This window comes from Conger conger, chromosome 13, assembly GCF_963514075.1.
Source record: "Conger conger chromosome 13, fConCon1.1, whole genome shotgun sequence".
Lineage (NCBI taxonomy): Eukaryota > Metazoa > Chordata > Actinopteri > Anguilliformes > Congridae > Conger > Conger conger.
The window spans coordinates 29,896,190-29,906,518 of NC_083772.1; the positions used below are offsets into that span (position 1 = coordinate 29,896,190).

The 10,329-nt window shown below is 47.5% G+C and overlaps 1 protein-coding gene across 2 annotated transcripts; it reads left to right on the plus strand.

The window, feature by feature from the left end:
* The first annotated feature begins 301 nt into the window (after positions 1 to 301).
* LOC133108215 (G-protein coupled receptor 87-like) lies at positions 302 to 6,393 on the plus strand. 2 transcript variants are annotated; one of them, XM_061217676.1, is made up of 2 exons: positions 302 to 660; positions 3,472 to 6,393. In XM_061217676.1, the coding sequence occupies exons 1-2, from the start codon at positions 552 to 554 to the stop codon at positions 4,476 to 4,478; spliced, it is 1,116 nt and encodes a 371-aa protein (XP_061073660.1). In that variant the 5' UTR covers positions 302 to 551; the 3' UTR covers positions 4,479 to 6,393. The 2 variants fall into 2 exon arrangements, with proteins under 2 accessions (XP_061073660.1, XP_061073661.1); XM_061217677.1 differs by lacking the exon at positions 302 to 660 and adding an exon at positions 901 to 1,032.
* The last annotated feature ends 3,936 nt before the right edge of the window (positions 6,394 to 10,329 follow it).

Below are 10,329 nucleotides of genomic sequence, written 5' to 3' on the forward strand. Positions count from 1 at the left end.
CAGCATTGTTCCAAGATGGCATACAAAATACAGTATTGCTGGTAAAACACCAAACAATAAAAATGTAGATGTTTTATGCTGTGATAATCAATATCTCTGCATTCAAGTGTCTGCATTCAGCTCTATCAGTGCTATGTCCTTTCTGCATTGTTGACTCAGTGGCACACCCTGTGGGTGAAAGATTGATGAGAAATGTATAGGTGGTAAGAATCTCTCTCCTAGTGTCACACACACACACACACACACAGAAAGTGTGACTCCGCCCAGTATGCCAATTCGGCCAAGACTGGAATCGTGTGAATGGCACTTTCACCCCTTGGCAGAGTTGGATTAAAAGGAGGGCCAGGCTGTTTCTTCATTGACCCAAATCCTGGAGGAGGATCCTTTTACAGCTTTAGTCCTGATGATAAACTCCCATTTAACAAGCAGCTCCTGAATCACGAAGATAAAAATAGGATTTATATTTCTCTCCCATGTTCAAATAGCAGATTTCTGATCACACGATCGTGAGAGAGCTGACAGTTGAAGTATATTTTTAGTCTACTCTAATAATGTTGGTCATTTCAAGTCACAGCTGCCCAGCAGGTCTTTGGGGTTTTGAAGAAATTCTTTTGAACTCCAGAAAGGCAGCCACTTCCTGGAATCAATCAAATGAGTCATGTAAGTGTTTCCCTTGAGGCATTTTGCTGTGTGCAACCATCACGGTACAGTAGATTCCCTGGTATTTTATATCGGATCACAAAGCGAAATGCGTTGAGCGCTTCAGCCTCAGATCAGACCTACCCGATGAAGGTGTGTCAGCTTTCTGATAGTCAGTGTAAACTAGAAACACGTTAAATTAGAAGTCAGATCGTATAATATAATGACATTTCTGGGAAATTAGTTGTTATGCAGAATTTAGACATAGAATCAACAGCAGGAACTCTTAAAAGAGGAGCTCCTCTACTCTTTCTCATCTCTCAGTGAACTGTCTGTCAAACGTTTCTCCCCTACTGGAATACTAATTCCGAGACTGCAGCAGCCCGATGCTTGGTAAGCCTCCTTGGTTTCTTTGGCATAATGCATGAATGGTTTCACTGGGCATGTTTCATGTTTCAGAAATGTATAAACAAGTGATTATGATGACTAGATGAAAGGGATTGATAAAGATATCAGTATGCACTTGTACGGTACATACTGTATGCCTAATACACAGTAAAATGGCCTCCTCTGACAGATTTGTAATGTATATATACTCTCACTGAGTACTTATTTAATGCGATTTTCGAATCAGTCAATTGTGTGGCAGCAGTATGATGTTCACATCAACCAATAGAATGGGGAAGAAATGTAATCTAAATTACTTTGACCGTGAAATGATTATTAGTGCCAGGCAGGGTGGTTGAGTATTGCAGAAACTGCTGATCGCCTGGGACTTTCATGCACAACAGTCTCTTGAGTTTGCAGAGAATGGTGCAAAAAATAAAAAACATCCAGTGAGCAGCAGTTCTGCAGGCAAAAATGTGTTGTTAACGAGAGAGGTCTGAGGAGAAGGGCCAGACAGTAATACAAATAACCACACATTGGGTGTCTCATTGCGAGCCGCAACGTCGGCGGTTCGAATCCGACCGTCTGACATTTGTCGCATGTCTTCCCCTCTCTCTCCCTCCCATTCTACCTGTCTCTCTATACTATACTGTCCAATAAAGCTGAAAAAGGCCTATAAAAATATCTTAAAAAAAAAAAAAAATTGCCTTCAAAAAAAAAAAATAATAATAATAATAACCACACATTACAATAGGGGTATGCAGAAGAGCATCTCTGAACATCAAACGCATCAAACCTCTGAGTGGATAAGCTCCAGTAGCAGAAGACTTAATAAGTCTAAAAACGAAGACTAATAAATTCCTAATAAAGTGCTCACTGAGTGTAAATTTGTCAGTTGTGTTGTTCTGTTTATCAACTAAAGGTTTTCTTATGCTGGAAGTTCTGATAAAATATACAGTAGATCCAAGCCAACCAGTACACTTAGTCAAACCATTCAACCCCAAAGTATGATATCATGGTTACCATTCAAAGAAATGACTATTGATGGATCTATAGATTATAGATAACAGTTATGTTAACCATTGCATTTCTTTAGACATCAGTGTTTAACATATTGTAGAATCAAGAGCAGTATACCACTGTGTGTCTTTCTGTTTTGTTCAATATTGACTTTGAGATAAATGCACACCATATGGCTCAGGTGTGTTAGATTCTAAAAGCTAGAAGAGCAGGACAATGTTTTCTCCATAACAAGGAGTAACTGGGCAAGTGATACAGGTGAGAATGTGAACACAATTACATTGTATTGCCATATAACGCAATACTAAATATATGTACTGGACATCTTTCATGTCCCTGTAGTAATTTGCAAAAAGGAATCAAATACCAAGCCTAAAATGCAGCTTTTACTGAATTCTACAAATTCTACAAATGCACATCAAGCTGTTCCACAGGAATGAAGCCTGGTAATTGAACAATGGATTACCTGAATTAAAAAGATTTTTACATGGTAATGAGTGGACCAAATTATTATACACTATACACTAACTATGTATTTTGTGAAAACAATTATTTTCTGCACCCAAAAAAAGTAAATTGAAACAACAAATGGAAAAACAATTACAGTATGAGTAAACCCAAACTCTGACTGATGAAAAAAATGGCAAGAACAACAAAAGTGTAAACATTCGCGAAGGGAATGTGCCCAGCAAGTGAATGGTGCCTGTTTGGATCAGGACAAAAGTGATCTTTGTCTAGTTTTCACCATTTAAACAAATCTTAGTTGCTAAGATTGCAAGTATCTTTTTATATACTATTCACTCAGTCTCACTCTGGCTTGAAATAGCGACACAAGACAAATCTAAGATCAGAGACCCAGTTATCTGGTCACTTACTGACTGTATGTGCTTATCACAGAAACAGTCCTCTCCATTCACAATGTGCCCATGTATGGGAAACAATCAAGAGTTTCTGTTCTACTCTGGCTGCATTTCATTCAGCTTTGGCAGGGAAATGCAAAAGGCCATTAAACCGTTAACTACTGTGACACATATTTGTGCATCAACAATGCAGCAGAAAAATATGACCTGCTTCTTATAAATACCATTCTTGCCAAAACTGAGGGTATGCCTGTTCACTGTCTCTGGTGTTTTCTGGTCCCACTAGAAACACTATACTGGAGGCTCATACTGTGAATGCACCAAAGGGCACGTAACAGAAACGAGGGGTCGCCTCGCAGGGAGGGTTACTGAGGCCACGTGCTGTGTGCTGCATATAGCCTGGGCCTGCTTCTGCAGTCCTCCTGCTCAGGGACCTAAGGGCAGAAGACCTAGCAGCTGGGAACACATTGGACACTGGCCTGGAAACACTAACTGGGAGATAAATTAAAAATAAACTACAGTTAAAGCAGGGATTTTAACTCTGTATTTCTGTTCTCCTGCCCAGATGTGAACTCCAGCATGCCCGTCTCTGACGACCACGAGTCGGTGCTGCTCAGCGTGGTCTTCCCGGCCCTGTACTCACTGCTCTTCGCCGGGGGGCTGGTGCTGAACTGCCTGGCCGCCTGGATCTTCTTCAAGATCCGCACCCGGAGCAGCTTCATCCTCTACCTGAAGAACATCACGGTGGCCGATTTCCTGATGATCCTGACCTTCCCGCTCCTGGTGGTCACGGAGGCCGATCAGGGACCCTGGCAACTGCACGCTGTGGTGTGCCGCTACTCAGCCGTGATCTTCTACACCAGCATGTACATCGGCATCATCTTCCTCGGCCTGGTCAGCCTGGACCGCTTCCTGAAGATCGTGCGGCCCTTCGGTCACTCGCGCCTCTACAGCTACTCTTTCACCCGGGTCCTCTCAGCTGGTGTGTGGGTGTTCATGATCAGCCTCTCCCTGCCAAACACCATCCTGACCGACCGGCCGCTGAACGCCAGCGACCCAAAAAACTGCATGGCCCTGAAGAGTGAACTGGGCAAGCATTGGCACACTGCCGTCTCGAGCATCGACATATTCATCTTTGCCGCAGTCCTGGTCACCCTGCTGATCTGCTACGTGTCCATTTATCTGCATGTCCACCGCTCCAATGCCAAGTTCGTGAGCTCCACCGAAGGAGGAGGCCCACAGGCCAAACAGAACATCTCAGTGGTGCTGGTGGTGTTCTTCGTGTGCTTTGTGCCCTACCACCTGTGTAGAATTCCCTACACCCGCAGCCAGGTCAACGAGAAAGTCAGCGAGGACATAAAATACCAATGGATGTACGTGAAGAAGGTTGTGCTCTTCCTTTCCTCCTGCAATGTCTGCCTGGACCCCATCATCTACTTCCTCATGTGTAAGTCCTTCACGCGCCGGCTCAAGGCACAACTGGGCATGAAACGGACGCACAACTTGAGTGAATCTCGCATGATCCAGAAGTCACAGGTGCGGCGGTTTCGCGAGTACCCTGCCCCAGTCTGAAGTGAACAGGCTTCGGGAGTACCCTGCTCCAGTCTGAAGTGAACAGGCTTCAGGAGTACCCTACTCCAGTCTGAAGTGAACAGGCTTCAGGAGTACCCTACTCCAGTCTGAAGTGAACAGGCTTCAGGAGTACCCTGCTCCAGTCTGAAGTGAACAGGCTTCAGGAGTACCCTGCCCCAGTCTGAAGTGAACAGGCTTCAGGAGTACCCTACTCCAGTCTGAAGTGAACAGGCTTCAGGAGTACCCTACTCCAGTCTGAAGTGAACAGGCTTCGGGAGTACCCTACTCCAGTCTGAAGTGAACAGGCTTCGGGAGTACCCTACTCCAGTCTGAAGTGAACAGGCTTCAGGAGTACCCTACTCCAGTCTGAAGTGAACAGGCTTCAGGAGTACCCTACTCCAGTCTGAAGTGAACAGGCTTCAGCTCCCAGCCCATGACACTGAATGTTTGGTTTGTTTATGCTTTGGGGTCCGACAGAAGGACAGCTCAGGCTTACTCCCAGTTTCACCTTCCTCTGGCTGACTACCTTTTTACCTTTGTCTCAAAAACATTGCTTCACCTGAACTCGATCAGATATGAATTAGAAACATTTACCTTTTTTTACTGGATGCTGGTAAAATTTGAAATTGTTAGAGTGAATCACTGAGAATTTCGTTTATATCAGAGATATGCTTCATTCCCTAAAGAAAAAATGAGTTACTGACTCCCACTGTTTTAGCTAATAAACAAGAAATTATTAACTGGACATAAGTCTGGAGATTTAGGAGTCTATTTAGGATGTTAGATGTGTGATCAAAGGTTATTCTGGTATGATACAGATATCCCATCGCCATCTGATCTGTGTTTATATCAGGATGTGTATATATTACTGGACCAAAAATGTAAATATTGTTTTTTGTGTTGAAAAATATTTATAATCCTTGCCTTCACTTGAATCTTCCCAGCTGTTTTCCGGAGGCCAACTCCTGTTACAACTTGTCTTAATTCTTTGGAAGCAATCCACCAAAGGTAGAATAGAATCTTGTTCTATTCCACACTGAACTTGCAGAATAAACATCAAATAAACAAATGAATAAATTTCAAGCAAGGATTTTTACTTTACCCAGATGTGAGCAGTAGGACAACAACAACAACTATTAGGTATTGTAACAGTGTTATCTAGACAGTATATTGGTTTAACTATATGTTGTTTAGCAATGATTTTTTAAATAGGTTTTGTTTGTTGAAACTGAGAAAATAGTAAGCAGAGAGAGAGGGTCCCAGCAAGCAAGAGGCCACCAGTTCAGTGGGGCAGTTGGCAAATGTATTAAATTCCAGCCTGTCATTTGAGACATTAATTGATGTGACTTTTTCTGGAGAAAATGGAATTGAGAGAAACTTAAATCATAGCTCTTTCTAGTGACAATTATTCAACATCTCAGAAACACCCTTTCTAGAACAGTTTGATTTAGGGTGGGACAATATTGTGATTGCTAGGTGCTTTTCAGGACATGTGACTAAATTGTGCAACCAGATTGTGCAACACGTACTAGCAAAGTCATATATCAGGAGACTTTTGGTTTTACATCCATTGAGCAATTTATTGCGTGTAATTAAATATAATCAACATTTCATTGGAAATGTGTATGCTCCTTGATTTCTCTGTGGCCTCTTTCTCTTTCAGTTATTTTATGAAACAATGATCTACTTCCTGCATGAGTTCTCAGGAATACGTGGTTATAGGAATGCCTCCAAACTTCCAAAGTTGCACATTAGCTCAGTGGTACAATGAACAACTGTCAAGTTGATTGTGAAAACAGCTTTTACCCTCTCCTGGCAAAATTTCATGTATTTGGCAACAGCCATGTCCCTTGGCCTTGTGACCTAAATGTGTCTTTCGTGTTGTGTAAATGCCTGTAAAAAATTAAATTGTACTTTTTGCACTTAATATAAACCTTTTTGCATTTTTATTCTTGTCTGGTCTGCATTATTTACACCAAAACAGGCTGAACACTCTTCGACCTGGCCAATATATATGTTACCTCTGGACATCTAAAGGACCTCCCAATAACTCAACAGGTCTAGTTTGTTCACATACAGAGCTGAGCTTTGAGCGTTGTCAATGCAGTTCTCCATCCGTGGGAGAGGGTAGGAGTCGGGTACAGTACCTGCACTGGCCTTACAAAAATACATACAGAACCTGGGAGTACCATTTGGCTTAAGCACCAACAAACAACACTGCTGAGTGAGTATCTATCTGTAACTTTGTCAGTGTTTATTCTTAAATTAAAATGTGTGTGTGTGAGTGAGTGAGTGTGTGTTTGTGTGTGTGTGTATGTGTGTGTGTGTGTGTGTGTGTGTGTGTGTGTGTGTGCGTGTGTGAGTGTGTGTATGTATGAGAGTGTGTGTGTATGTGTGTGTGTATGTGTGTGTATGTGTGTGTGTATGTGTGTATGTGTGTGTGCGTATGTGTGTGTGTGTGTGTGTGTGTGTGTGTATGTGTATGTGTGTGTGTGTGTGAGTGTGTGTGTGAGAGTTTGTGTGTGTGTATGTGTGTGTGTGTGTATGTGTGTGTGTATGTGTGAGTGTGTGTGTGTGTGTGTGTGTGAGTGTTTGTGTGTGTGTGTATGTGTGTGTGTGTGTGTGTGTGTGTGTGTGTGCGTGTGTGAGTGTGTGTATGTATGAGAGTGTGTGTGTATGTGTGTGTGTATGTGTGTGTATGTGTGTGTGTATGTGTGTATGTGTGTGTGCGTATGTGTGTGTGTGTGTGTGTGTATGTGTATGTGTGTGTGTGTGTGAGTGTGTGTGTGAGTGTTTGTGTGTGTGTATGTGTGTGTGTGTGTATGTGTGTGAGTGTGTGTGTGTTGTGGCGCCCCGTGGGGAGAGAGAGGCAGAGAGAGCAAGAGTAGTTCCTCAACGGGTAGTTTTAATGAGGTTCTGGTGTGCCTTCAGGGCACTTTTACAACGTCCCAAACAAAAAACTTCCTTTCTCACAAAAACGAAAAAAAAGTCACCGGCCAAAAAATTAGGTTTCCCGGTCCGTCGGTGGTTCTGGGTGGTCCGTGCCGGCCGCGCCTTTTGGTAGGGCCTCCGAAGACCCGCTTCCACCGTGGTGTCGTTAGTTGCTTTCCCGTGGCTGTTTCCTCCTCACTGGGCTTCACCTCCGTTTCCCTCCGTACTCAGCCCCGCTCTGTGGTTGCGCCTCGCCTTTTGTACGGCTCCGCTCTCTCTCGGAGTCGGTCCGGCTGCGCCTGTCCAATGAGAAGGGTTAATTGTCTCTTCCTCACATTCCCCACGCGTCTTTCCCCGTGTCGCTGGCCAAGGTTCTGACTCTCCTCGCCGGCTCTCGCTCCGGTGCGGCTCTGTTAGATACGACCTGGGGAAATACACGTGGTTAATAACTTTTCCTAGCAGAAGCCGCCGGCGCACGGGCCGTTCCACACCAGTGGTGTACCGATTTCCGATCGGGCCACCACATTTCCTCCCCCTCAGCTCCACGCCCTCGGCGGGAGCGTCACCAAAGAGGCCCTCGTTCATCCGGGACAGGGCATCCGCGTTCCCTTGGAGTCTCCCGGCTCGGTGTTCCACCGTGAATTTAAAACTTTGTAGTTCTAAAAACCATCGGGTCACCCGGGCGTTAGTGTCCTTACACCGATACATCCATTGCAATGGGGCATGGTCAGTTATAAGGATAAATTCCCTTCCTACCAGATAGTTGAGCTTCCCGACTGCCCACCTTATGGCCAGGCACTCCTTCTCCACCGTGCTATAATTCCTCTCATGCTTCAGCAATTTCCGGCTGATATAGGTGATCGGGTGCTCGGTGGCGTCCTGGATCTGGGATAGGACCGCACCAAGTCCGGTTTCAGAGGCGTCGGTCTGCAAAACAAACTTTTGGGAGAAGTTAGGGGTGGTCAGTACTGGTTCATTCCCCAGGGCGGCCCTCAGGTCTAGGAAGGCGCGGTCGGCGGCTTCGGTCCATATCACCGTGTGCCGGTGGTCTTTCTTGGTCAGCTCGTGCAAGGGGGCCGCTCTGGTGGCAAAGTCCGGTATAAACTGCCTATAGTACCCCACTAGGCCCAGGAATGTGCGCACTTGCCTTTTGGTGGTGGGTCGTGGCCAGTTGGTGATCCCGTCCACCTTTTGACTCTGGGGTCGGACGCACCCTCGTCCCACGGTGTGGCCCAGGTAGTCGGCCTCCTCCAGGCCCAGGCGACACTTAGCCGGGTTAGCTGTCAGGCCGGCTTCCCGGAGCGCCCCGAGCACCGCCTCCAGCCTCCTGAGGTGGCTTTCCCAATCAGCGCTGTGAATGACGATATCGTCGAGGTAGGCAGCAGCATACTCCCTGTGGGGCCTCAGCAGGTTGTCCATGAGCCTCTGGAAGGTGGCGGGGGCTCCATGCACTCCGAAGGGTAAGACGCGGTACTGGAACAGGCCATCCGGGGTGGCGAAAGCCGTCTTCTCCCTCGCCTGGGGGGTCAGCGGTACCTGCCAGTACCCCCGGGTGAGGTCCAGGGTGCTGAGGTAGCGAGCGGGTCCCAGCCGCTCGATCAGCTCGTCCACCCGGGGCATGGGGTAGGCGTCGTACCGGGAGATTTCGTTCAACCTCCGGAAGTCGTTGCAGAACCTCCAACTGCCGTCCGGTTTTGGGACCAACACGATCGGGCTGGACCAGGCGCTTTGGGATTCTTCTATGACCCCCAGGTCCAGCATCCTCGCCACCTCCTCCCGGATGGTCTGCCTTCTCGCCTCCGGGATCCGGTAGGGCCGCAGTCGAACCCTCCTTCCTGGCTCCGTGACGATGTCGTGGTGGACCTTGGTAGTCCGGCCCGGGAGGTGGGAGAGCACATCCCGGTGTTGACTCACCAGCTCGCGGAGGTCTTGGCGCTGCCGGTCGGTCAGCAGGTCTCCAGTGGCCACTTCTGGTGTTCCGGTGGCGCCGCCTGTGGTTAAGCAGAGGGGAGCAGGGTCGTGCACGGGTTCGTGCCACCTCTTTAGCAGGTTAATGTGGTACTTTTGGAGCTGGTGTCTCCGGCCCACCTGTCTTACCATGTAGTTCACTGGCCCAACCTTGGCTACTACTTCGTAGGGCCCATGCCATTTGGCCAGAAATTTGCACTCATTGGTGGGGATCAGCACCATGACTTTATCCCCCGGCTGAAATTCTCTCACCTGGGCTGTTCGGTTGTACAGTCTAGCCTGCTCCTTCTGGGCCTGTTGCATGTGCTCCCGGACCATGGGCCAGATCTTTGCCATCCGCTGGTCCATCGCTTCCACATGTTCCAGGAGGGTGCGTTGTCGGGACGGCTGCTGCTCCCAGGCCTCCTTCGCGAGGTCCAGTAGCCCTCGGGGACGTCTCCCATACAGCAACTCGAAGGGCGCGTACCCCGTGGATGCCTGTGGGACCTCACGTATCGAAAATAATAGGTACGGTAATAAGTGGTCCCAGTCCTTACCGTCCGTTGTGATCATTTTCCTCAGCATTGACTTCAGGGTTTTGTTAAACCGCTCTACCAGCCCGTCGGTCTGGGGGTGGTAGACGGACGTCCTCACTTGTTGGACCCGGAGTAGGCGGCACATCTCCCTCATCACGCCCGACATGAAACAGGTCCCCTGGTCTGTCAGGACCTCTTCCGCGATCCCCACCCGGCTGAAGAGGAGGAACAGCTCCCTCGCGATGCTCTTCCCCGTCGCGGCCCGTAAGGGTACGGCCTCCGGGTAACGGGTGGCGTAATCAACGATTACCAGGATGTAGCGGTGACCCCGGCTGGACTTGGGCAGGGGTCCCACTATGTCCATAGCAATTCGGCGGAAGGGCACATCTATAATGGGGAGAGGGATTAATGGATTGCGATACGTCACCCGGGGGCTG